Here is a 27,312-nt window from a genome sequence, read left to right on the forward strand (position 1 = left end):
CTCCTGCTGCCCCTCCTGCTGCCCCTCCTGCTGCTTCTCCTGCTGCCCCTCTCCTGCTGCCCGGGAGCACTGCTGGGGCTGAGGCATTAGTGCCGTCTCCACGCATGCCTGGTCAGTGTTAGGGGAGCAGACGGGTGTGGAACTGGGAGCCAGAGGTTCCAGATCTTAAAACTCCACTGCCAACAGTAGCCAGGCAGGTGACATGCGTGAGTGAAGGGTCTGGGTGACTGACATGTGACCTAGGACCCCAGGGATGTCGGTGTGGCGGGTACTTGGCAAACTGGAGGGGATGTGCCTGGTCTAAGGCAGCCACACTGTTCCAGCTGGTTTGCCATAAAAGGAAGTGGAAATGTTAATAGAACTTCCTATTTTTTCTAGAGAAGCTTAAAATCCAGATTTTTTTAGTGAATCTACCCAATAAAAAATGTATTTTGAAACCACTATTTGGGGCCGATTTTGGACTGTAAGACACTTGTAAGCCCAGCCGACCTGGTCCATGTGCTGGCCTGGGTGTCGCTGTGACAGTGAGGACCGGCCTGCCTTGTCCCGCCGCCTCGCCTCCTCCCTGGCTCCTGTCAAGCTTCCTTTCCTGTGCCTCGTCCCGAAGGCCAAGCCGCGGGCTCATCTCCCTCCCGGTGCCTCCCACCTTCAGAGAACAGGACGCGGTCTCCTTGTCCCCAGCAGGAGCTGCGGAGGACTCTCCCAGGTGGAGTAAGAGAGAGGGAGGAGCGGAGAGAGCCCAGGAGGAAGGAAAGCGGTTTTAGCCCTTACAGCTTCCTCCCTGGGCAGCACCTGCCGGCACAAGACACTTGTAAGCCCAGCCGACCTGGTCTACGTGCTGGCCTGGGTGTCGCTGTGACAGTGACCGGCCTGCCTTGCCCCGCCGCCTCGCCTCCTCCCTGGCTCCTGTCAAGCTTCCTTTCCTGTGCCTCGTCCCGAAGGCCAAGCCGCGGGCTCATCTCCCTCCCGGTGCCTCCCACCTTCAGAGAACAGGACGCGGTCTCCTTGTCCCCAGCAGGAGCTGCGGAGGACTCTCCCAGGTGGAGTAAGAGAGAGGGAGGAGCGGAGAGAGCCCAGGAGGAAGGAAAGCGGTTTTAGCCCTTACAGCTTCCTCCCTGGGCAGCACCTGCCGGCAGTGGTGAAGCTCTTGTCTGGCACGGACCCAAGCACAGAGCTGCTGGGCTGGCAGGCAGGGAGGGGCCTTGAGGGCGGGGCCCTGGCAGCCTGGCACTGCGGGACCCCTGTGGCCCCAGTGTGAGGAACAGGCCTCGCCTAGAAAGTTCCAAGAAATGCCCACCCTGCCTGAAGACCTGGACGATATGAAGTGCACTCTCGTTGCCTCTCCTTCAAACAGCTTACCCAGCATCCTCCAGAAAGTGCCTGGTGAGAGCCCACGAAGCAACGAAAATGGCCGGGGAACCTGAGGGTGGGAAACAAAGGGGGGCCCGTATGAAGAACAGGACAATCAGGCACCCAGCCCCGGTAGGAGCAGGTGCCGTGGAAACACGCTTGGCAATCCGTCCTGCACCGATGTGCAGCCTCAGGCTTGCGGGTACCAGGGGTGTCCCGGGAACGGGCAGGATCAGATGGATCCTGAAGCCACGAGGGGCTTGCGGTCCCCCAGGATACAGAGGAAGGAGCGGAGGGAGCCCAGGAGGGAGGAAAAGCGGCGCTGGCCCTTACAGCTTCCTCCCTGGGCAGCACCTGCCGGCAGTGGTGAAGCTCTTGTCTGGCACGGACCCAAGCACAGAGCTGCTGGGCTGGCAGGCAGGGAGGGGGCCTTGAGGGCGGGGCCCTGGCAGCCTGGCACTGCGGGACCCCTGTGGCCCCAGTGTGAGGAACAGGCCTCGCCTAGAAAGTTCCAAGAAATGCCCACCCTGCCTGAAGACCTGGACGATATGAAGTGCACTCTCGTTGCCTCTCCTTCAAACAGCTTACCCAGCATCCTCCAGAAAGTGCCTGGTGAGAGCCCACGAAGCAACGAAAATGGCCGGGGAACCTGAGGGTGGGAAACAAAGGGGGGCCCGTATGAAGAACAGGACAATCAGGCACCCAGCCCCGGTAGGAGCAGGTGCCGTGGAAACACGCTTGGCAATCCGTCTTGCACCGATGTGCAGGCTCAGGCTTGCGGGTACCAGGGGTGTCCCAGGAACGGGCAGGATCAGACGGATCCTGAAGCCACGAGGGGCTTGCGGTCCCCCAGGAGCCTGAGCCAGACCCTGGAGGGCCTCTCAGAGAAGAGAGGGGACAAAGTGATGGCCGACACCTGTGTGGTCCAGGACAGTGGCCTCTCACCACACGTGGCCATTGAGAGCTTGATGTGTGGCTGGTCCCCATGGAGATGTGTTGGTGCCGGAGGTGCAAGATAGATACCAGAGTTTGAAGATTTAGTACAAACCAAAGAAGGTAAAATATGTTATTAACAGTTTTTATATTAATTATATGTTAAAATAATAATATTTTGGTTGTATTGGGTTGAAAGGAAACATATTATTAACATTAATTTTGTGTATTTCTTTTTACTGTGTTTACTGTGGCTACTAGAGAATTTTACGTTACGTGTGTGGCTCAGGTGCTATTTCGAGTGGACATGCTTGTCTAGGTGCTGCATGTAAGAGCCCCACCCTGGGCTGCTCCGTGTCAGACCTCCAGCAGCTGGTCCTACCTGCTCAGCTGTCACCTCTACCCCAGGCAGGAGACTGAGGAACCAAATAGCCACAGACAAAGGGCCTATGGAGAGTGATGCTGGCAACCCTCCAGTACAGTGGCCACTCCTAGCCCAGTCTCCTTAGAGACATATGCCCCCCGACAACCGCGTTCAGTCAGCTCTGAAGTGACTCGTGCTTACATATGAAAAGTCAAGGCCACTGGCATCTGAGGAAAGCCGGTGACATAAAAGACAAGGACCAAAACAATCAGAGAAAAGGAACTCAGAGGAAACAGACCATACAGGAGGCAGGAGGAAGTTGAACAAAGAAACCTCAGGAATATCATCAGAGAGATAAAAGATTACATCTGCAAGACACAAACAGGATGCTGAAAGCGGGAGCATGCGGAGAACAAGGAAGAGGGCTCAGAAATGAAATATAGGATAACCAAAATTTTTTTAAAATTCATAGATGGGTTGGAAGATAAAGACTAGGAATTGCCCAGAAAGCAGGACACAAAGAGCGAAATTAAAAGTAGGAAGAAACAATGAGAAAATGAGAGGTTGATTCCAGGATATGCATTCTTGGATTAAAAGTGTCAGTAAGAGGATAAAAACCAGAGAGGAAAAAACGGTCAAATAGATAAGGTAAGAATACTGCTTAAGAAATGAAGGATGTGAGTTTCAAAATTAAAAGTAGAAAGAAACAATGAGAAAATTAGAGGTTGATTCCAGGATATGCATTCTCGGATTAAAAGTGTCAGGAAGAGGATAAAAACCAGAGGGGAAAAAACAGTCAATAGATAATGTAAGAATACTGCTTAAGAAATGAAGGATGTGAGTTTCCAGACGAAAGAGCCACCAGATGCCAGCAAAAAGGATGAACACCTCCCTGTGACACTTTGAAAAAGGTTCCCCATCCCTGCCCCAAGAGAAGGTGACCTTGTCTGAAATAATCCACTCTTAACGTTCTTGCCCACCTTCTTTCTGCCTATAAAAACCGTCCATTTTGAATCCATTCACCTCCAGAGAAGAACCCTTCAGTCTCCTGCCTGGGGTAGAGGTGACAGCTGAGCAGGTAGGACCAGCTGCTGGAGGTCTGGTCCTACAGAGAGATGATCCCTCAGCTCTGATAGAGAAAGATGTATAAAAAAGCTCAAGAAACGAATGACATGGTATGTCCCTAACATCAGATGCCAAAACAGAAGCCTTGAAAATTCTGGGTGAAAATGATCTTTCAATCTAATTTCTATGTTCAGTAAAACTACAAATTAGGTGTGAAAATTAAACAAAGATATTATCAGATATGCAATGCAAAAAAAATATACTTTCCATGAACTCTTTCTTTCTTTTTTTCCCCATGAACTCTTTCTTAGGCAGATACTGGAGGCTGTGTGCTCCAACACAACCAGAGAGTAAACCAAAGAGAGGGATACAAGAAATAAAGGGATAAAAGTTGTGGAGGAAAATGAAGGAGATTCTCAGCATAAAAGTTAAGGGGGTTGAGCAAATCTAGGGAAAAAACAGCCCAAATAGAGCAGGAAGGCAGAAGTCTCTAGAAAGAACATTGGTGAAATTAAAAAGACAGAACAGACCTAAAATGGAGTCCCTTTTGCTAGGCCCCACCAAGACTTAATTCCTAACCTAATTACAGTGTCAGCCTCTCCCACAAGTGAAATTTTAAGCCAGTCAATCTGAAATTCCCTGGTCAGCACTAGTGAGGTCATCTGCCTGATAAGACCTGTGGGGTGGGGTATATATGGCCCAAAATCATAGGGTCTGACCCTGCCCAGGCATTAGGGGTGAGTTAATTAAATGTTTGACCAAATAGAGCAGGCTAATTTTTAAATTGATAATTTTGTATGGCCCATGAATGATGTTCTAAATATCCAAATGGCCCTTGGCAGGAAAAAGGTTCCCCATCCCTGCCCCAAGAGAAGGCGACCTTGCCTGAAATAATCCACTCTTAACGTTCTTGCCCACCTTCTTTCTGCCTATAAAAACCTCCCATTTTGAATCCATTGAATTTTGTTCTTTAACAGTGAGTGTATTTGGTTGAATAGTGTGCTCTCAAAACTCATATCTACTCAGAACCTTAGAACCTATTTGGAAAGAGGGTCTTTACAGGTGTAATTATGTAAAATGAGGTCAACCTTATAAGAATGTCAATCATATTGGGACCTTGATCCAACATGACTGGCATCCTTATATGAAGACCACAAGAGACACAGAAAGAGAGGAAACATCGAGGGAAGAAGACCATGTAATGATGGAGGCAGAAACTGGAATAATGCTGCTACAAGCCAGTGAACACCAAGGATGCGAGCAATCCCCAGGAGCTAGGAGAGAGGGGTGGAGCGTGTCGTTCCTCAGAGCCCTCAGGAGGAATCCTTGGTGAAACCTTGGTGTCTGAGAACTTCTGGTCTCCAGAACTGTGAGAGAATAAACTCCTGTTGTTTTACACCTCCAAGTTTGTGGCAGTTTGTTACAACAGCCCTAGGAAACTAATACAACAGGAAGAAAACAAACAGGTGGGAACTAATAGATGTGGTGTTGAATTTGATGGTTTGGGAAATAGCATTGGAGAATTTTCCAGTTCTGTTGGACAATTTGGGAGAATTAGTACAGCAATATAAAACAAATAAGTAAATGAAAAATTACTCCATGAAAAATAAATAGCTAAATATTGGAAAATATTGTACACCACTTGGCTCAGTAATAAACAATATTTACATAGATAAATGATGTTTGCGTTGACTATGATTTAACCAAAAACTGTGAAAAGCTCTAATGGTAGGATAGAGGTAATGGATGAAGAACTTTTATATCCTTATCTTCTGTCATCAGGAGTCAATAAATGATGCTTCATGTGGATAAATTTAAAAAATAGTAGATTATTGTTAAAAGCAAGAGAGTACATTATAAGAGGAACAGTTATTGAGTTGAAGGATGCAGAAGTGAGGGCAGGAGACTGCTTTTTAGTTATTATTATTATTATAAGCCTCGTAGTCCTTTGTAATTCTTTTTTTAAAAATATATTTTATTGATTTTTTTACAGAGAGGAAGGGAGAGGGGTAGAGAGTTAGAAACATCAATGAGAGAGAAACATCGATCAGCCGCCTTCTGCACACTCCCCACTGGGGATGCGATGCGCCTGCAACCAAGGTACATGCTTTTGACCGGAATCGAACCCGGGACCCTTCAGTCCGCAGGCCGACGCTCTACCCACTGAGCCAAACCAGTCAGGGCCCTTTTCAATTCTTTAAACCAAGAACATATATACTTTGATAAAAATAGCAATTTCAAAAATTTCCTGCCTCAATTTGGGGGGCTCTGGGCAAAGAATATGGATTTTGAGGACCACCTGTTCATTGTCTTCCATCTTTAATAGAGAGATGGTGGGAAAGGGAAAAACTAATAATGGCTCGAGTGAGGGTTCAGTGTGGTCCCTGGACCAGCAGTGTCGGGGTCACTTAGGGCCTTGTTATAAATGCATAGTGTCAGGCCCCACCGCTGGCCGCTGGCTCAGAAACTCTGGGGCCAGTTGGGTTTGACACTGCTGAGGAGGAAGAAATTTTCCTCTACCCTTCTTGGTTCTGCCAGCTGGTGTAATAATCAAATCGACCTAAGTCAGATCAGCAACAGAAAATACCAAATTTAATTACATATAGAAACCCCACAGACATGAGAGTCAGAGACACCACATGCATGAGAGGCTCAGAGACAGAAAGGGAGATGGGGTACATATGGCAGTCAGAGACAAAGATGAGGCAAGGTGTCTTGGAGCTTCAGAGGGGAGGAAGTCACTGCAAGATGATAGAGCAGAGATTCAGTAATTAGAAGTTTGCCCTGCCCTGTAAACAGGTCATAAAAAGTTATTTCTGACAATAACTCTTATTATGGGCAAAGCCCCAAATTTAAATTTGAGAGAGATAAAAATTCCTTATGAGCCCACAGCATCTTGATTGCCTTCAGCTCAAAATAATTCACATGTCAGAGTGGCTCATCTTGGGGAGCCTGTTCTGAACGCCTTCAACATGCCCTCTGCGTGACTCTGATGCCAGCCCCAGCTGCAGACCCACCAGCCTAAGTTCACTGAGGAGTGGGAACTTGGTTCATGCCCATAAAAGCCAGACGTGTCACTCTTTTCTGGGTACAGGCTGATACCCCAGCCACCTTGTAAAGTGGATAAGTATTAAGCACCTCCAAAGTGTTCATTCCTTCGGACTCAGTGACCCACTTCTAGAATTCTGTATAACACATGGAATAAACTTTGCCCATTCATCAGTATGTTATTTATAATAGTGAAAAATTATAAACAACTTAAATGTCCAAATCATAGGTATTTGGTTAAATACATCCACAGAGAAGGAAAGATGTTTATGGAAGAGTTGAAAGAACACAAAGCATGCTTGTGTGTTAATGGAAAGAAGCAAGGTCCAAATTCTACTTGCAGAATGACCACAACTGTGTGGTGGAAACTGGGAGGAGGAAGAACAGCCTGGAAGAAAACCCCAGAAAATGTTCAATAGATGGGCCTAGGGTACATTTTTTTCTACTTAAAAATTTTTTTTGCAAAGTTTTACAGTGGGCACGAGAGTTAAACAACCTGTCTCTGTGGAAACAAGTTGAGTACAAATTGAGGAGGGGCCGCTGCTTTTGCAAGAGAAAGGCATGTCACAGATGGAGAAAGGCATGTCACAGATGGAGCTGAACGCCTTCAACATGCCCTCCGCGTGACTCTGGTACCAGCCCCAGCTGCAGACCCACCAGCCTAAGTTCACTGAGGAGTGGGAACTTGGTTCATGCCCATAAAAGCCAGACGTGTCACTCTTTTCTGGGTACAGGCTGATACCCAGCCACCTTGTAAAGTGGATAAGTATTAAGCACCTCCAAAGTGTTCATTCCTTCGGACTCAGTGACCCACTTCTAGAATTCTGTATAACACATGGAATAAACTTTGCCCATTCATCAGTATGTTATTTATAATAGTGAAAAATTATAAACAACTTAAATGTCCAAATCATAGGTATTTGGTTAAATACATCCACAGAGAAGGAAAGATGTTTATGGAAGAGTTGAAAGAACACAAAGCATGCTTGTGTGTTAATGGAAAGAAGCAAGGTCCAAATTCTACTTGCAGAATGACCACAACTGTGTGGTGGAAACTGGGAGGAGGAAGAACAGCCTGGAAGAAAACCCCAGAAAATGTTCAATAGATGGGCCTAGGGTACATTTTTTTCTACTTAAAAATTTTTTTTGCAAAGTTTTACAGTGGGCACGAGAGTTAAACAACCTGTCTCTGTGGAAACAAGTTGAGTACAAATTGAGGAGGGGCCGCTGCTTTTGCAAGAGAAAGGCATGTCACAGATGGAGGACTGCAGGCCTTCCTGCACGCTCTCCTGGGGGCTGTGTAGGCAGAAAGCCTGGAGAGAACACCGCTTCTGCTTCATGTGCTGCTCTGTCCCTGGGCCTGGCACATAGAAGATGCTCACTAAATATTTGAGAAAGAAAGGAAGGCTCTCATTATCTCATTTAAACCTCCTAGAAACCTGTAGGAGATACCACGATGCGAGTTTGTCTTCCTGCTAGATGACCAACCCTCTAAGCTGTGGAAATGGTTTTGTTTTTGTTTTTGTTTTTGTTTTTGTTTTTGTGTTGGCCCTAAGCCCCTCTGAGCATAAAGAAGTGCTTGAAGAAAATGAATAAATTATGCTCCTGATATTATAGAGGATGAAACTGCCCATGTCCATACAGTGAAATCCTGGCAGATCTGGTGTCAAGGCTCCGAGAGTTGGGCTCCAAACTGGGTGTTCTATTGGCAGAGTCAGCTGCAGCGGGCAAGTCCTGGCTCCCCGGGCACTCGGGACTAGCGGCCTATGAGGATATTCAGAGATCACAGAGCCCCACAGCCGCTGCCAGCCAAGCCTCATGTGCTAATCGGGCAGCATTCCGTTCCAAAGCAGGAGGACTTCCCTGACGGTCTGATAAGGAGATAGGGCCCTTCCCTGTAGGATTTAGACAAGCAGAAAAGAAGTGTAACACATTCCTGGTTGGGGCACTTCTTAATTACAAGCACCAAGAAGAAAGAAGGGGAAGCTAGTGGCTGGTACACATGACTATCCTTGTAAGCCTGTGAGTCACCCCTAGGAACCTGGTTCTCTCTCCAGAGCCCAGTAGGCAACTTACATATGTTTATCAAATGAAAAATTGATAGAGGGATGGATGGATGGATTGATTTTCATTAATGGCAGAATAGAAGTTAAGAGGCTTTAAAAATAGGCCATGGTTTGAATCCTGGGTCTGCCCTTGTCTACAGTGTGAGTTGAACATTTTATGTCACATCTCTAAGCCAAGGTTTCTCTGAGAGGACTCTGAAGGTTGTGATGATAAAATAATGCATGAAAAGTGCTGAGCTCTCCCTGGCTGGTTTGGCTCAGTGGGTAGAGCATTGGACTGCAGACTGAAGGGTCCTGGGTTCGATTCCGGTCAAGGGCACATTCCCAGGTTGCAGGCTCGATCCCCAGTAGGGGGTGTGCAGGAGGCAGCTGTTCAATGGTTCTCTCTCATCATTAATGTTTCTATCTCTCTCTCTCTCTCCCCCTTCCTCTCTGAAATCAATAAAAATATTTTTTTAAAGTGTTGAGCTCAATGCCTAGCACATAGTAAGTGCTCAAGATATAAGAATTGTGCCCTAGCCAGTTTGGCTCAGTGGATAGAGTGTTGGCCCTTGGACTGAAAGGTCCCCGGTTTGATTCCAGTCAATGTTTCTGTGTCTCTCTCCCCCTCCCTTACACATTCTCTCTCTCTCTAAAAAAAGAAGGAGAAGGAGAAGGAGAAGGAGAAGGAGAAGGAGAAGGAGAAGGAGAAGGAGAAGGAGAAGGAGAAGGAGAAGGAGAAGGAGAAGGAGAAGGAGAAGGAGAAGGAGAAGGAGAAGGAGAAGGAGAAGGAGAAGGAGAAGGAGAAGGAGAAGGAGAAGGAGAAGGAGAAGGAGAAGGAGAAGGAGAAGGAGAAGGAGAAGGAGAAGGAGAAGGAGAAGGAGAAGGAGAAGGAGAAGGAGAAGGAGAAGGAGAAGGAGAAGGAGAAGGAGAAGGAGAAGGAGAAGGAGAAGGAGAAGGAGAAGGAGAAGGAGAAGGAGAAGGAGAAGGAGAAGGAGAAGGAGAAGGAGAAGGAGAAGGAGAAGGAGAAGGAGAAGGAGAAGGAGAAGGAGAAGGAGAAGGAGAAGGAGAAGGAGAAGGAGAAGGAGAAGGAGAAGGAGAAGGAGAAGGAGAAGGAGAAGGAGAAGGAGAAGGAGAAGGAGAAGGAGAAGGAGAAGGAGAAGGAGAAGGAGAAGGAGAAGGAGAAGGAGAAGGAGAAGGAGAAGGAGAAGGAGAAGGAGAAGGAGAAGGAGAAGGAGAAGGAGAAGGAGAAGGAGAAGGAGAAGGAGAAGGAGAAGGAGAAGGAGAAGGAGAAGGAGAAGGAGAAGGAGAAGGAGAAGGAGAAGGAGAAGGAGAAGGAGAAGGAGAAGGAGAAGGAGAAGGAGAAGGAGAAGGAGAAGGAGAAGGAGAAGGAGAAGGAGAAGGAGAAGGAGAAGGAGAAGGAGAAGGAGAAGGAGAAGGAGAAGGAGAAGGAGAAGGAGAAGGAGAAGGAGAAGGAGAAGGAGAAGGAGAAGGAGAAGGAGAAGGAGAAGGAGAAGGAGAAGGAGAAGGAGAAGGAGAAGGAGAAGGAGAAGGAGAAGGAGAAGGAGAAGGAGAAGGAGAAGGAGAAGGAGAAGGAGAAGGAGAAGGAGAAGGAGAAGGAGAAGGAGAAGGAGAAGGAGAAGGAGAAGGAGAAGGAGAAGGAGAAGGAGAAGGAGAAGGAGAAGGAGAAGGAGAAGGAGAAGGAGAAGGAGAAGGAGAAGGAGAAGGAGAAGGAGAAGGAGAAGGAGAAGGAGAAGGAGAAGGAGAAGGAGAAGGAGAAGGAGAAGGAGAAGGAGAAGGAGAAGGAGAAGGAGAAGGAGAAGGAGAAGGAGAAGGAGAAGGAGAAGGAGAAGGAGAAGGAGAAGGAGAAGGAGAAGGAGAAGGAGAAGGAGAAGGAGAAGGAGAAGGAGAAGGAGAAGGAGAAGGAGAAGGAGAAGGAGAAGGAGAAGGAGAAGGAGAAGGAGAAGGAGAAGGAGAAGGAGAAGGAGAAGGAGAAGGAGAAGGAGAAGGAGAAGGAGAAGGAGAAGGAGAAGGAGAAGGAGAAGGAGAAGGAGAAGGAGAAGGAGAAGGAGAAGGAGAAGGAGAAGGAGAAGGAGAAGGAGAAGGAGAAGGAGAAGGAGAAGGAGAAGGAGAAGGAGAAGGAGAAGGAGAAGGAGAAGGAGAAGGAGAAGGAGAAGGAGAAGGAGAAGGAGAAGGAGAAGGAGAAGGAGAAGGAGAAGGAGAAGGAGAAGGAGAAGGAGAAGGAGAAGGAGAAGGAGAAGGAGAAGGAGAAGGAGAAGGAGAAGGAGAAGGAGAAGGAGAAGGAGAAGGAGAAGGAGAAGGAGAAGGAGAAGGAGAAGGAGAAGGAGAAGGAGAAGGAGAAGGAGAAGGAGAAGGAGAAGGAGAAGGAGAAGGAGAAGGAGAAGGAGAAGGAGAAGGAGAAGGAGAAGGAGAAGGAGAAGGAGAAGGAGAAGGAGAAGGAGAAGGAGAAGGAGAAGGAGAAGGAGAAGGAGAAGGAGAAGGAGAAGGAGAAGGAGAAGGAGAAGGAGAAGGAGAAGGAGAAGGAGAAGGAGAAGGAGAAGGAGAAGGAGAAGGAGAAGGAGAAGGAGAAGGAGAAGGAGAAGGAGAAGGAGAAGGAGAAGGAGAAGGAGAAGGAGAAGGAGAAGGAGAAGGAGAAGGAGAAGGAGAAGGAGAAGGAGAAGGAGAAGGAGAAGGAGAAGGAGAAGGAGAAGGAGAAGGAGAAGGAGAAGGAGAAGGAGAAGGAGAAGGAGAAGGAGAAGGAGAAGGAGAAGGAGAAGGAGAAGGAGAAGGAGAAGGAGAAGGAGAAGGAGAAGGAGAAGGAGAAGGAGAAGGAGAAGGAGAAGGAGAAGGAGAAGGAGAAGGAGAAGGAGAAGGAGAAGGAGAAGGAGAAGGAGAAGGAGAAGGAGAAGGAGAAGGAGAAGGAGAAGGAGAAGGAGAAGGAGAAGGAGAAGGAGAAGGAGAAGGAGAAGGAGAAGGAGAAGGAGAAGGAGAAGGAGAAGGAGAAGGAGAAGGAGAGTTTTATTATTCTCGTTGGCCAGAAAGGAAAGAGGAAAGAGATGTAATGGGGTCTGCAGTTGACTGTCTCGCTATCATTTCCCCTCCTTCCTAGAAACTGAATCCTGATTTCCTTTGAGAAGCTGTGTGATTTGAATAGTTTAAGCCAATCAGTGTATTCCATCCCTGTGTATTCCATCCAATCACAGGCCCCTGTGATGGGTCCAAGGATGTGTATGAGACTTACACTGGTCCAATCAGAGTCCAATCAGAACCCCAGGAAATTTGCTGGAAATGCTAGGACAAAGCATTCCCAGCAAGTGGAGATGCTGTGCCCCATTAGATGTAACAAGAAAGCCGGTAGCCCAGAAGCTGGGAGCACTAACAGAACGCCAAGTAGAAAGAAATGCTGCTGAGATGCTGAATTCAGCCTCACCTGAAGTTAGTGACCCCTGGGCTTCTCAGTTACATGAGCCACTTAATTTCTTTTATATTTAAATCCTATATAAGCCAGATTTTATGATATCTACAGTCAAAAGCACCCTAACCGATATAGAAAGGAAGCAAAAATGAAGACATCTATATGGAATGTCTAAGGAAGATGAGGCAACAAGTGTTGGGTAGGATCAAATTGTAAAAAGCTTCGGATGCCTGAAATTGGGGCTAAATTTTAGCTAATATTTCCCATTTGACAGATAAGTAAACTGAGGCCTGATGGTTAAACAGCAAGTAACTTATCTAAGATGATACAAGTTAACTCAATTTAAATGTGGAGCTGGAACTAGAAACCAACTTCATCTGACTCAGCGCTCTTTCCCACATACCACTCGGCCACTGTCCCCACAGAGAAACATACCCCATCCGAGGGCGACACAGCCCTGGAGGCACTTCCTTTCTGAGAAGAAGGAGACGGCGAGGAGGGTGTGAAGGTAGAGGCCCTCCGCCAGCAGCCAGGCGTAGTTGGCCAGGATGCAGTACTGGAAGAAGACCATGATCAGCTTGCAGCCCACCTGGACAGAGAGAGGCAGGTGAGTCCCAGGATGGGCGAGTGTGGGCTGTCCTCTGGGGGCCACCTCACAGGCAGTGACAAGGTATGGTAGGGGTCAGGGGCCAGGCCACAGAGTGACCCCTGGGCCTCACGGCCATCCCCTGTGGCCTTCCCCTATCAGAAGACCACAGTTGGTAGGCTCAGTCACGATGGCATCGTGGAAGCAGGAACTGCATTCACATTTTGGAATTGGCTACCAGTTGTAAAATTGTGTCAGATATTGCCCAACCCCTAACTCCCTCATTTTTCAGATGAGGAAACTGAACTAGAGAGGAAAAGGCACATTTAAAGGGTTAAAATCCTTCCGAGCTCAGTATCTCTAGAAATGGATGAAGAAGGGACATGCCAAGTATGATGGGGCAACATTGATTATAGTGAAAACGGCCCCTGGCTGGTACATGGCATCCTGACCGGAGCCCTCTAACACCTGATGAGGCTGCCACAGTATCGGCCTTGCTTGATGCAGTGACTCTTACAGCAAGCATGGCCCTTGCGGGATCCCTGGGAGCTATGCCTGTGGGATTGTGGGGTTCTATGCCAGCATGGCACCTATACTCGTCTCATGAGAGTCCCCTTTCCTCTCACTGAGCTGTCCCCTAGGGACAGGACAGCTCCTGGGCTGGCCTGAGGGCTGCTGCATGGACTGCTGCAAGGTCACGTCCAGAGAGCAGGCGTTCCCACTGCTGCACTGCAGGCCATCTGTGGTTTCACCCTGTGGCCTCCCAGAGACTCTGATTCCAGGCGTGGTTCATGGTTGGCTCAAAAGTCTGATGTTAGCAGAATCTAAGAAGCTTCCCTGCTGGGCACAGCTGGACTTCTCCACCGCTGGTCAGGGATGAGGGGGGTGGCCTGAATGAGTCCTGACCGCCCCCCCGTCTGCTACTGTTACTTCATCCTGGAGACCTCCCTGAGAGTCATGGTTCCCACTTTAGGGACCTCGTAGTTTGAGTCAGAAACACACACACACACACACACACACACACACACACACACACACACAAACTATAAACACAAACCTAACAGGTCAATAAGGAATTCCAGATGTGAGTGCTGGAAAGTGGCAGGCAGGTGACTGAACCAATCTCAGTTTCCAAACCCCTTCTCCCTCACTTGTGTCTGCTTTGGAGACTGTACTAGTAAAAAACTCAATCTCCCAGCTTCCTTTGCAGTTAAGTATGGCCACCCAACCCAGTTCTAGTCAATAAGAGGTAGGTAGGAGTCTTGGGGAGGGTGTTCTTTCCCAAACAAAAAGTCAAAGCCTCCCAAAGAGAAAAAGTGTTTAACCTTCGACTTAACTCCTTTTTGTCTGGAATGTGGATGTGGGCCTGGGGTTACAGGAGCCATATGCTAATGTGGCATGAACATGGGAGCAAGAATGGCAGAGCACAAAGAGGGACAAGGACTGTAACTCCCTCATGACTCCTTCATGGCGTCATGGAGTCACAGAGCCAGCTCTGGGTTGCCCATCTACGGACTGCGTACGTGGGGAACAACCCCTCTGACTAGGCCACGGGCGGATAATTTTCTGTTACATGCACTAAAGGGGTTCCCATGGGCACAAAGTGATATTACAATGAATTAAGACTCATCTGAGCACATTCAGAAGAGGAAGAGGGTTAGATTGAACCAAGCATGATGGTTTCACTGCAGACCTGTGTGTGCAGACATACAGGCATATGCTCACCCCCTTCTTTCTACAACCAACCCAACCCTCTCTAGACTTAGCCATCTGTCTACAGCGGGGCTTGGCAAGAGTAGAGGAAGGAGGATCCTTGCATATGTCTCAGCCTCAGAGTGGCTAATCCCGGACCTGGGAGCTGAGTGGCAACCCCCCAGTGGCTTCCCCACAAGCCGAGCTCATACAGGACCCAGCCTGCATGCGGGGGCGTGGAGCTCTCCCTGCATTGCCTGACCCGGCCCCAGCTCTTGGCCCTCTACCATGGGCATTAGTGCAGCCTCAGCAGGGACTCTGGGAGGAACAAGGCTACCACCCTCTCCAAAGTGAGCCACGCGCTGGGGCGCGGAGGCACGTTACCCTGTGGGTTTCACAGTGGTCATCATCATCTGAGAAGAGCACAGCATCCTTGATGAAGTTGGACAGGGCGCGCAGGATGAAGGACACGAACAGGTGCATGTGGATGTAGTTGCGGGTGCAGTGGAGCCTCCTGGAGGGAGAGAAAGCAGGGCCGTAGGGGCCCGAGCTGGGAGGAGCCAGGGTGCAGCAGGCCCACCCCTCCCCCAGTGCACAGGGGAACCAGGTCCTGGACATGCTCTTCCCAGGTGACACATTTCTCTGTATTGCTTTGTTAGTACAATCTGCCTAAGAACCCAGGTCCCCAGGTGCTCAGTCTACTCTGTCTCATGCTGTAATAATAATAATAACAAAAGCTGGGTCACAGGGGCAGCATTATATTCTTCCTTGACCTACTGCATCTCTAGCTTCTAGAATTGTTCAGAAGGGATGGGGGAGAGGGGTCCTAGAGGCAAGCAGCACAGAGAGAACACGGGCTTCAGGGAGAAGACATACCTGGGCTCTGCCGCTGTCAGTTGTATGACCTGGAGCTAGCCCTCCTAGTTACATGACCTGGAGCTAGCCTTCCTAGTTAAATGACCTGGAGCTAGCCTTGTCAGTTATATGACCTGGAGCTAGACTTGTGAGTTACATGACCTGGAGCTAGCCTTCCTAGTTATATGACCTGGAGCTAGCCTTGCTAGTTATATGACCTGGAACTAGCCTTGTCAGTTATATGACCTGGAGCTAGCCTTGCTAGTTATATGACCTGGAGCTAGTCTTTTCACTCACATAGCCTGTTTCCTATTCTGCTGTCAGGAACAGAGGTCTGTTACTTGTTCCCGTTGTCCAGGTACCAGACCAGGCTTTCTTAGGGGGAACCCACTCCAACTCTGGTGGGTTTGACTCCACCTTTCCACCCTCATGACAGACCCGACCAATTGGAGCTCTCCAATCCTGGCCACAGTGATTGGCTCAGGGTTGGGCATGTGACCCAAGTTGGGCCTATGAGAATTCCCCCAGGACTTTCATTGCATCTAACGGGGAAGAGACTTTCTTTGTGCTGGTGTTGCAGAATGATAGAATGTACCCCTGCAGCTGCTGGTGGCTGTCTCCGCTCCCCTGCAGAAAGTCAACCCCAGGATGAGGCCAGTGCAAGCGGAGAAATGGAGGGAGACCAACCTAGTTGTGCCAATACCCTTGAGCGCCTAGATTCAGCCAGATGCCCCTGACCTTGTCAATTATGTGGGTCAGGTCACCTTTGTTTGAAGGTTTCTGTTTCTTGCAACCAAGAATCTGGCTAACATACCTGTAAAGTTAGGGTAATAGCATTGAGTGAACATTAGAAATAACAACGTGTAAAGCAGCTGATATGGTAAGTTCCTAGCAATGCTCAGTAAATGTTGAGTGAATAAAGGAATGAACAGGGTCACAAACTTCACAGGAAGGTCAGTCACAGGAACGTCTGCCACAGGTCAGCTTAGATCAAGAGGTGACAAAGTGGCCCACCCTCTGGCCTGAGCAGTTAAAAGAGATGCAAAGTCTGTGTCCAGGGAAGGCTGGTGAGATGGAGAGCTGCTCACGTGTTCTCACCTGAAAGAACAGAGGATGCTGAGGGCAACCAGGAGCATCACCAGGGAGGAGCTATAGCCCACAGTATACATGACCTTCAGCTTCAGCAGGTACTCGTGCTGCAGAGAGAGACATGTGTCAGCCCCATCCGCCCACCTGGCTGGCTCTGCTCTCTTCTGCCTCGGAGTGCACCTGCTTCAGGCTGCTTGAATCCCTTCAACCCAAACTGCCAAGGGCACCAATTCATAGACTCACAACATCTTGGCTTTGGAACTCAAACTTATATCCCTCTTACCTCACCCTGAATTTAAAGGCTCTGCTTGAATACCTCTAGGGTACTCACTGCCTTCCAAGGAATAAGGAAGTCATTTGGTATACAGCAGTGCAAAATACTAGGTATTTTTTCTCATCTAAAGCTAAAACCTATTATCTTTTGAATTGCACTTATTGTTTCTTAAACCATTTAAAATAAACTGAATTTGACTTGTACCCAAGACCTATCCTTATTTTTTAAAAATAAGCTTTTCAGTTTAGAATAGTTTTAGTATAACAGAAAAGTTACGAAGACCTTACGGAGAGGCCTGTCATTTTTAATACAGCTATTCCACCAATCTGTGACTCACTTATCTTCTCAGCATTAAATCTTCCCTGTGTCTTTAATCTTTTTTCCACCTCCTTCACCATTTTGCTCAATTAATATGCTCCAATTTGTCAATGTCCTTATTAAATAAAATACCCAGAACTGGATAGCTGAAAAGCTCCAGAGGTATCCTCTCACCAGGAAGCAGTAGAATGGGACCATCACCTCCCCTGATCTACACACTGCACTCCTGTTAATGTGGCCAAGCAGGCACTTACTTGTCCAGTAGCCACTTCACACTCTTGGTTCATCTTTGATTCAAAAAGATCTCAATGGAATAGAATAAATTGACATATAGAGATAAATGTAAAGACCTGCATTTAGGTTAAAAAAATAAATTGTACAACAGCCTCAAAAATAATCAAGGAAGTAAAAATTTAAAAAATAATACTATACCATTTTTTAATCTACCAAATTAAGAAATATTTGGAAGTAATCATATTCTATGCTGGTGAAGGTACGGTGGGAGTGGAAATTGTTCAATCTCTTTGGAAAGTATCAGGGACTAAGAACCTTTGAAATAGGCTTTACTTCTACCAACAGGAATTAATTCTAAGAAATAATCAGACATATAATGCATATTTATATATAAATATATTTATCAGAACTATTTTGATGAAAAACATTCAAATGCCCAACAATAGAATAGTTAACTAATTATTTTATTTTTTAAACTAAATTATTTTAAATCCGAATTATTTTCATATTAGGCCACCACTAAAATGCTGCTTACCAAGAGTTTGAAAAGATGTCAGGACATGCTAAGAACGTAATGTCAAGGGAAAGGCAGAATACAATTCACATGACAGTAGATATCCTCTCTGCAAAAAAGTGTTATGTCAAGTTACATGAAATCTCCCCTTTTTGTAGGTAAAAAATGACTAAATATGGACGTTTCATGTAGTCCAATCTCATACAGGCTTAGAAACGAGATAGTTAGGAGATGTGTTAGATGTTAATACCTGTTCGCTTTGGATGATAAGTTGGTGGATAGCGCTGTTATTTTCAGTTGTGTTTTTCTACACCTTTCATTTTGCTACAGTGGGTCAGTCATACTTTGTAACCAGAAGAAAAAGGGTATTTGATTTAAAAAGAAAACAGGTGCAGGAATAGTATTGGGGAAACGGGCTGGCTGACAGCTATTCATATGAAAATGATCTTGGGGCCGAATGGCCAAAGCTTCAAGTGCTAGGGAAGTGTCCTGCAGAAAGAACACAGGCTTCAGAGCCAGAAACAAGGGTTCCAAACTCAGGACTCTTACCAGCTGTGTGACCCCGGGCAAATTACTTAACTTCTCTGAGCCTCAGATTCCTCATCTGCAAAATGGGAATAATATCTACCTTGTAGGCTTGTTGGAAGAACACATAAGGTATCAGGTAGAGTGTCTACCAGGGGTCCTCAAACTATGGCCCGCGGGCCACATGCAAATACAAATATTGTATTTGTTCCCATTTTGGTTTTTTACTTCAAAATAAGATATGTGCAGTGTGCATAGGAATTTGTTCATAGCTTTTTTTTAAACTATAGTCCGGCCCTCCAACGGTCTGAGGGACAGTGAACTGGCCCCCTGTTTAAAAAGTTTCAGGACCCCTGACTTAGAATATCTATCTTGTTGGGTCATCAGAAGAACAGAACTCTCCAGGAGCCCACAGAAGTCACCAATGAAATCATCTTCCAGGCTTTTTTTTAACTATAGTCCAGCCCTCCAACAGTCTGAGGGATAGTGAACTGGTCCCCTGTTTAAAAAGTTTGAGGACCCCTGCTAGACAATGGCTGGCACTTAGAAGACAGGCAGGGCATGTTAATTTTCCCCACCTCCACCCTCCACACCCATCATCCACCCTTCAACATGACTCAGCAGTGTGCAATTGCTGTTCGAGATTATGTTATGAAGTATGAGGTATGAGGTAGCTGTTGGAAAAACTCTGCCTGCTCCCAGTTACATAGTGGAGAGCTGGGGAGCAGCCGGCCACATTGGGACATCTGGAGTATTTGGTCCAGTCTGGGCGTGTTATTTTGAGAGGCACATTAATAAACTGGAGTATTCCCAGAGAAGGTTGAGCTTGTCACCTGAAGAGCACATGATTGAGCTGGGTAAACTACACCCAGAGGGATAAACAAATTCCGGGGAGGACACTATCAGGTCGATGGGCCTGTAGAAGCAGAGTAAGACCTAACGTGTGAGCTCTGGTGGGAGGACGTTACCGGAAAGTAGGTTTGACTCTGAGTGACCAAAAACTTTCTGGCAGCAAGAGGTGACCTCTGACAGGATGGCTGCCTTGTGACATTGAGCTTCCCCACTGATGTCACTGCAGTCCCAGGAGCCAGGAGCCACCTTAGAGGCACAAGGCAGAGAGCCAGAAGGGCAGTAGGTTGCATCAGATGAATGGTTCCTAGACCTTTAATCAGAGAGCAGTGAAGTGTCAAAATATTGGAGGACCCACATGAGCCCCATAGCTGAGGGTGTTGGCCTCACCCTCGGGGATGCCTGGTTTCGCAGCCCTCAATTCAGGAGCAGTTTGGGGCAGCCTATGGCAGCATGAGGAGGCCCCAGTGACAGCATCGTGTTCAGGCTGAGTATTCTGTACTGGCCTGTGGCTGGGGTCATTGTCCACCTCTGACCCTCAGGACACATGGGCCAGTTCTCATGCAGACCTGGTCCTGCCCTGTGTCTTTAAGGTTTGACCCAGAAAGAGTCCTGTTCCCAGGAGGCCTGATGCAACCTCAGTATCTCTGCCCTTGACAGTTGCAACTACTGCACCACCTGCCAGAGAACACGGGTCCAGGATCCTCACTGCTGTCCATCAAGGGTCAAGTTACCTATTGCTCTGCTTTGTATTCTGACTGGGCCACCTTCCTTTTGCATCCTCTAGATTGGGGTCACCAGGCTTTTCCCATACAGGGCAAGTAGTAAATATTTTAGGCTTTGGGTGCCATAAGATCTCTTTTACAGCTAACTCAATTCTGCCCTTGTAGTGCAAATGGACGTGGCTGTATTTCAATAAAACTTTATTTGCAAAAGCAGGTGGTGGATCTGATTTGGCCCAAGGGCTGTAGCTTGCCAACCTCTGCTGTAGGTAAGCAAACCCCATCTTATTTGTTCAAGTGACATCTTTGCCTGGTCTTTCTGCCAGTCTGAGTCCACTCTGTCAATAATCTTTGTCAATAATAGAGAGGTGTCTGCCAAGTAAGGAAGTTGAGAGAAAACCAACAAATTCAGACTTTCACCATCATTTGATTAAAAGAAAAAAGAATTTCAGCAATAATAAATGGGATGATCAGCCCTGGCTGGGTGACTCAGTTGGTTAGAGAGTTGTCCTGCACACCAAAATGATTGCAGGTTCAATTCCCGGTCATGGCACATGCACAGGTTGGGGGTTTGATGCCCAGTCTAGACACGTTCAGGAGGCAACCAATTGATGTGTCTTTCTCACATCAATGTTTCTCTCTCCCTCCCTTTCGTTCTATCCAAAAATCAATAGGCAAAAAAAAATACCATTGGGTGAGGATTAAAAAGAAGAAGAAGAAAAAAAACCCTTCCTCTTTCGCTAAATCTAATGGGGGGAAAACCACATATCATCCCGAGAGGATTTAAACTAACTAACTAACTAAATAAATAAATAAATAAATAGAAGGATGGTTCAAATCTCAGAATAAAAGACAAATTGTGTGCCGATTTGTGGACCAGCATTTATGGGCCATTGTGAGTCATATGGTCTGGAACCCTTCCAATCTTAGGGACTTTTGAATTTTTTCTTAATGTGAGCTGAAGCCAAGTAGGTCTCCTTCCCACTATTTTTGGACAATAATTGTCTGAGGTAAGTCCAATATTGCATTAACCCCTTTCCGCCTCAGTTTCCTCACCTGCAAAATGGAGAATATGATGAACTTACACTGAACGCTTTTCAGCATTAATGTGATTGTGCATTAAGCAGCTGGCATGAGGTAGATGCTCAGTCCAACAATGAGCATTAGTGGGCGCCTTATAGGGGCCAGACATTGTGCTGGGCGATGGGGCCGGGAAATGACTCTTTTCAATCTGTCACTGCTGTGTTTCCATGCTTAGCCCCGGGCCTTGCCCAAATGTTTGTCGAGTATTGAATGGAGGCTTTTGAGGAGCTCATATTTTAGTGAGAGAGATGGGTGCCCATGGACATGCTGATGACTTCATAGAATATGGTAATAGCTGGAGGCTAACACGGTCAGGGAGCCCCTCCTGGGGGACAGGCAGAAGCAGCTTTCTGGGGTTGGTGCTCTGGAGTGGAGTTTTAAAGGTTGTGTACGAGCCGGTCAGGAAAAGCGAGGAGGGAAGGAAGGGTTCTCTGAAATTGACAGCTACTTCAGGAGGCACCCGGAGAAGTTCAGCCCATGGCTCATAGTGTCCTCTCTCAACCCAGGACTGACGACCCTGGAGCTGGGCTCTCTCTTTTGAGAGCGAACATTGATTGAACACTTACTATGGCCAGGCACCCAGCTCACCACTTCCATGGATTAACTCATTTAGTTCTCTGGGCAAGCCTGTGAGGTCAGAACGATTATTAACCCCATTTCCCTGATGAAGAAACTGAGGCACAGAGAAGTAAAGTTGCCCACACCCCCACCAAGGTCACAGGTCAGGGCTGAGGCTCACCAGCCTGGTCTGAGCGTGTAGCTACCACATAGCTTCTCTTTTGGTTTCATGACCAAATCCCCCGACTCATGGCAGCATATGGCAGTCCACCTGTGCCACGGCCCACAGAGCCCCAGGTGATGTGCCGGACAAAAGTGGGTGGGGGCCGCACACCCAGGTCACTGTCCTTGGCTGGGTGCTGGGACTTCTCCCCTTGTAGGGCCCTTCCAGAGAGGTTGACAGGCTTACCCGCTTCTCGTCGGTCTCCTTGAACGAGTCATTCACGTTAACCCCACAGGCCAGGTCAGGCCTGGGGAAGATTTCTGACCAGCCGCCCGGTGTGCAGTTTCGAAACATGGAACCTGTGGATGCCAAGCATGCTATGCGTGAGCCGTGGGGACCAGGGACAGAGGCTGGGCCTCCTGGGCGCCCTCAGCAATGTCTTAGGGGCAGCCGAGAGCTTCCTCTGCCACTTTGTCCGCAGCTGCCTTTCTCTGAACCAGAGTCCACTCCAGTTGGCTCAATTGATCCTTGAAGAATACATAGGTCTGTCCATCAGGAAAAGTGGAGGGCGAGGTAGTAGGCAGCTGGGCCTAGAAGGGGCAAAGACCTGGTGTGTGTGTGTGTGTGTGTGTGTGTGTGTGTGTGAGAGAGAGAGAGAGAGAGAGAGAGAGAGAGAGAGACCTGCTGATCCTGTGAGAGAGGAGAGAGAGAGAGAGAGAGAGAGAGACCTGCTGATCCCTGACACTTGATCTACAAACTAGCAAACATCCCTCCCAGCCTCCAGTCACCGCTTGTCTTCCTCCCAGCGCCTCACCCACACTCACGGCCACTGTGCCAGGCACCAGGGTGCACGAGGAGGGACTGGCCAGGGCACAGCACTCAGTGGCCCCAACAACAACTCAACCAGAGCCAGGCCCCAGGTGTCCCGGCCACGGCAGCCTTCAGGGTCCCTGCTCCGGGGCCAGCCCACTCCATGGCTCTCTGAGACCCCTGTTCACTCCCACCTGCCCCCTCACCCTTCCCTCCGCAGGCTCCAAACTCAGCTCCAAGGTCCCTCAATGCTCACGGAGGGCCTTCCTCTGCCTGCCCTCCCCCCGCCGCTGGCTGACCTGCACCACTGGCATCTGGAGCTCCCCGCCCAGCTCCAGCACAGGCTGTACCCCATGTCCTCACATGGGGTGCAGTGGCTCCCCTGCATCCCCAGCAGGTGATTTCTGAGGGCTCCCCGCACCCACCCAGAGTCCCTGCTCTCCAAACATTGGCTGCCTGGCTGGAGAAGCAGATGAGGGGTGAAGAGCCTGCTCTGAGCTCTCCATGGGGGAGAGGGGAGACCTTGCCCACCAAGAGCCTGTAGAGCAGGAGCTGGAGCACTGGGGGAGGGGAGCTGCCAGGCAAGGAGGGGCCTTGGAGAGCCACCAGGAGCTTCCCTCCTTGGGACAACAGGCTCAGCTGCATCGCCACTCTGGCTGCCAAGAAGGGCTGAGTTCCAGGCCCCGGGTCTGGCTGCTGTGGGTGCTGCAGGGGTGCGGGGAGCTGATCACAGCCCTGACACTGCTTTTGCTCTCATCTGTACCCTGTCCGGGAGCCCCTGAAGCCCCCCAGCTGGGCTGGCATGCACCTTCTGACAAGCTCAAGGTTCGGCTCACTGGCTCTCAGGGTGTAGGCTCAAGCAGATTCCACTGAGCTGGAGAAATACGAGTGTACTAACTAGTATTTCCAGGACCAACCAATGTGAACGTGCGGATGCTGATCTGATCGTCAGAGGGCCCAGTGAGGCAGGCGCTGCTGGCCATTTTACAGATGAGAAAACCAAGGCTCAGAATGGGGTAACAGTGCCCAGCTAGGACATGTCCCATCACTGTACCGCCTTCCGGCCTGGCCCCCTCCCTGCAGACCCAGGGGCAGATCCAGCAGCAGGAGACCATGGTTTTGGGCGCCGTCATGGCCAGCCTGTGAAGGCTCACGAAGCCTGGAGTGCAGTTTTAGAACCAGCCAGATCCGAGTTTGAAACCCAGCCTTGCCTCTTCGGTGCATCACCTTTCTGTGCCACATGGGAATAACCACTCACTGCAGAGCTGAGCGGGAGACACGATGGCACACAGAGACACACAGAGATGGCCCAGGCTGGTGCCACGCACAGACGGGCACCGCAGTGTCAATCCCTGCTGCCTTGAGTCTTTCTAAAATAGACCAAGAGTGGTGGGGCTTGGAACCCTGGCACCTGGGAGAAGGTGGAGTTAGGTCAGGGAGCTAGGTTGTCAGACAGGAAAGCACGGTGGTCAGCTTTGGGCTGGCTGGCTGGGACGATGAGTGAAGAGAATACAAATAGTGAAGCCCAAACCTGTTGCCAGGCAGCGCCTGCCCACAGCGGTGGGGCTGCCCCTTGGGGCCCTCTCCTCACTGACGCAGCTGCATGTGATGCAGGCCAGGTGCCCAGAGCGGCGAGCAGGCGGTGCCCTCTGCTGACGGGCCCTCAGCAGAGCTGCAGGGAGACAAGGTTGGACTCCCCTGGGAGTCCCTTCAACCCCACCCACTTCCCCTGCGTTTAATGCCTCACAGGTAAGGGTCCTTAGGGAGCCCTGGAAGCACGGTCAGTGTTTGTGTGCACACACATGGTGTGGTCCCAGGACCCTCCTCAGGTTAGGAACCTCTGCTGCTTTAAGGCTGCAATCCCCACTAAGATAGAGGGGCAAGAGGGCCAACCTGGCCCCCCCAGGGAGTGGGTTTTTAAGAAACTTTGGAAGACCGGTGCCCTTTTAAGACTCGGGATGCATCCTAGAGGAACATTCTAGGCCTGCCACACACAGAGAAATATCTGGGGCAGAATCCAGCCGCAGTTTCTCCAGTCACACAGACACCCATCCTGTCTGGGCCCATGCCGTAGGTGCCCTGAGATAGAGTTAAGTTACTATTAGTTTCTTCTTACTAAAGGAGGGCTCACCCTAGTTGGGTTGGCTCAGTGGATAGAGCCTCAGCCTGAGGCCTGAAGGGTCCCGGGTTCGATTCCGCTCAAGGGCACATGCCTGGGTTGCAGGCTGATCCCCAGTAGGGGGTGTGCAGGAGGCAGCCGATCAATGATTCTCTCTCATCGTTGATGTTTCTATCTCTCTCTCCCTCTCTCTTCCTCTCTGAAAATAAAAATATATTTTAAAAAACAAATAAACAAATAAATAAACGAAAGAGGGCTCCGGAACACCGGCTTGTCCTCACTGGGCACTCCTTCCTGGGTCGGGGTGGGAGCCCTGGAAACCTGTGGGAGACCAGTGAGGGCAGCCTTCTCTCCTGAGAGGAGACACAGGGGCTGGGACCTAACGGGACCCCATGGATCTGCGGGGAGGGAAGGTAGTGGTGGGAGGTGGGAGGCTGGACTGGGCCTGACCTTGCTCCGGGACTGGCCCATGCCTTGGGCCTGGGGCTGGGTATGAGCACAAAGTTCCCCCAGGTGAGACATCCCACCCCACCCCGCTGGGGGCCTATGCTTAGCTCCCAGCAGGCAGAGCCTCAGTGTGGCCAGTGGGTCCGTCCTGTAGCCCTACAGCGACACCAGGTGGCAGCAAGAAGAAACTGCAGCAGAGGTTGGCATAGGAACCCTGCTTCCTTCCCTCAGCAAGCAGACCTGGAACTGCACCCCACGGGTGATCCCCGGTGGGTCTTGAGCAATTAAGGTTGAGGAGCCTTAAGAAGGAGACAGTTGGACTCTAGTTATGAGGCAGGCAGGCGTTCAAGCAGTTGTTTGGGGAGGGACGTGGCCATGAGCCCCGCTCTGCCTGGCGCCTCTACAGAAGGGCCGGTGGGAGGGCGGGGGAGGCAGAGGCACAGTGGCTCTGGGAGGGCTGTGACTGGAGGGCTCGGAAAAGAGGAGAGCTTCCTCTAACAGGAGAACGCGGCCAGCCAGAGAGGAGCACTGGACAGGGAGTCCTCTGAGACCAGCGTCTGGTCCTGGCCTTTGACCTGACCAGCAAGTTACTCAAGGTCATGCCTGGATTAACCTTCTATGTACCCCAGAGACAGACAAGGAGGGGGGATGCAGGAAATAAAGGCTGTAGATGAGTTTGCTGCTGTGTGTGTGCCTGTGGCGGACTTCGGGGTAGAAAGGAAGGACAAGAAGGGATACGAGGGGAAAAGAAGAGACGAAGGAAATATTTAAAAGTTATTTCCAAGCACAGCCTCACAGGGCTGGTGTTATTTGCTCTCCCCATTTTACAGGTGAGAGCACGGAAGCTCAGGGACCATTTCAGGAACTTGGGCCCAGAGGCAGAGGCCGGTACCCAATAGGGCCCCATTTCCCACATCCCTTGCAACTAGGAGTCGCCACATGACTGAGCTCTGGCAGAAGCAACATGGGCAGAAGTGGTATCCCTTTCAGGCCTGGTACCAAAATCTCCCCAGTCAGCCGCAAGCTGCATGCCAGCACCCAGCAGGAAGGTGCCCGGATGCCAGACCCTGGCGGAGGGAGCCTCCTGCCCCTGGAAGCACCTGCTGGGGACTCAGCAGATGGCACTGGAGGAGGCTGCAAGATCCGGGTTGTCTGTTTCAGCAGCTACCATTACCCACGCAGTAAACGGAGGGGTGGTGTTCAAGCCGGACTCCCTGGCCCCCTCCACTTTCTGTATCAGGGGCATCAAGTGAGGCTGAGAGGAACAATGACTACAGCAGCCTGTTCCCCAAATCTGTGTGTGGGCACATGCGTGTACAATAGAGCATCACGGTGTGCAGTATGTACACTCCTGCCCGAATGCAGTCTTGGTGTGTGGGCACATGCATGTGCACTAGAGCATCACGATGTGCAGCATGTACACCCCGGTCCTGCATGCAGTCTTGGTGTGTGCGCATGTGTGTGTGCACTAGAGAATCGTGGTGTGCAGCATGCACACTCCTGCCCCGCATGCAGCCTTGGCATGTGCTGTTCATAGTGTCCTGACTGTGGAAGGCTGGTGGGTTTTAGTGTAAAATCATCGTTTTGAGCTCATTCTTGTTAAGGGCCGCATCGGGCAGCTTTTCCTGGCCCTCAAGGATGAGGGGAGGGGTGGCAGGGCCATGCCTGGCTTTAGGCTTTAAGTGAGCCTACTGAGCAAACGGGCCAAAGGCCTCCACCCAGGTGAGCCCCACTGGGGCCCAGGCCTACCTTGACCACTGCCTCAAACAGAGCTCCAGTTGTGAAGTCGGAGAAATCTGGGTTTGAGCCCTGGTTTCCCCATCTCCTAGCTGTGAACCTTTGGCAAACTGCTAAACTCCTCTGTCTGCTATTATCACTCTTGATGGGCCAGGTGCGGGGTGGGGGTGATGACTAAATGCTGGCACATATGGCGCTGTAGCCAGCGTTAGTCCCTGAGCATACGTCTGAGCAGCTCCTTGCCTCCCTGCCTGAGATTAAGAAAGTCCTTGTAAATGTAGCTTTCCTCAGGCAAGAGACCCCAGGAGGCCAGCTGATCAGCAGCGCCTGGCAGAAGGGGCACAGAAAGCAAGTGTCCTGGAAGGCCAGGCTGTGCCCGGCTGGGACCCAGGCACGGTGCTGGAGCAAGAGTCCTGGTTCCTGGAGGGCAGGAACATAGGAGGAAGGAGCGGAGCCAGCCTACACTCCTTCAGCATGTCCCCAGTCCATTGCCTCCTGCCCCCTTGCTTGGGACCCT

General features: G+C 49.6%; 1 protein-coding gene across 1 annotated transcript in view; it reads right to left on the bottom strand.

The window, feature by feature from the left end:
* The window catches only part of SCTR (secretin receptor), an 88,866-nt gene that overhangs the window by 12,398 nt on the left and 49,156 nt on the right, over positions 1 to 27,312 (bottom strand). The window contains exons 5-11 of the mRNA XM_014547886.1: positions 21,929 to 22,041; positions 16,452 to 16,549; positions 14,883 to 15,012; positions 12,656 to 12,809; positions 1,938 to 1,999; positions 1,705 to 1,760; positions 1,360 to 1,420 (exon numbers count right to left, since the gene is read on the bottom strand). Coding sequence (XP_014403372.1) covers positions 1,360 to 1,420; positions 1,705 to 1,760; positions 1,938 to 1,999; positions 12,656 to 12,809; positions 14,883 to 15,012; positions 16,452 to 16,549; positions 21,929 to 22,041 — 674 coding nt within the window. The remainder of the gene's footprint in view (positions 1 to 1,359; positions 1,421 to 1,704; positions 1,761 to 1,937; positions 2,000 to 12,655; positions 12,810 to 14,882; positions 15,013 to 16,451; positions 16,550 to 21,928; positions 22,042 to 27,312) is intronic.

This window comes from Myotis brandtii, unplaced genomic scaffold (genome assembly GCF_000412655.1).
Source record: "Myotis brandtii unplaced genomic scaffold, ASM41265v1 scaffold488, whole genome shotgun sequence".
In the NCBI taxonomy this organism is placed as follows: Eukaryota; Metazoa; Chordata; class Mammalia; order Chiroptera; family Vespertilionidae; genus Myotis; species Myotis brandtii.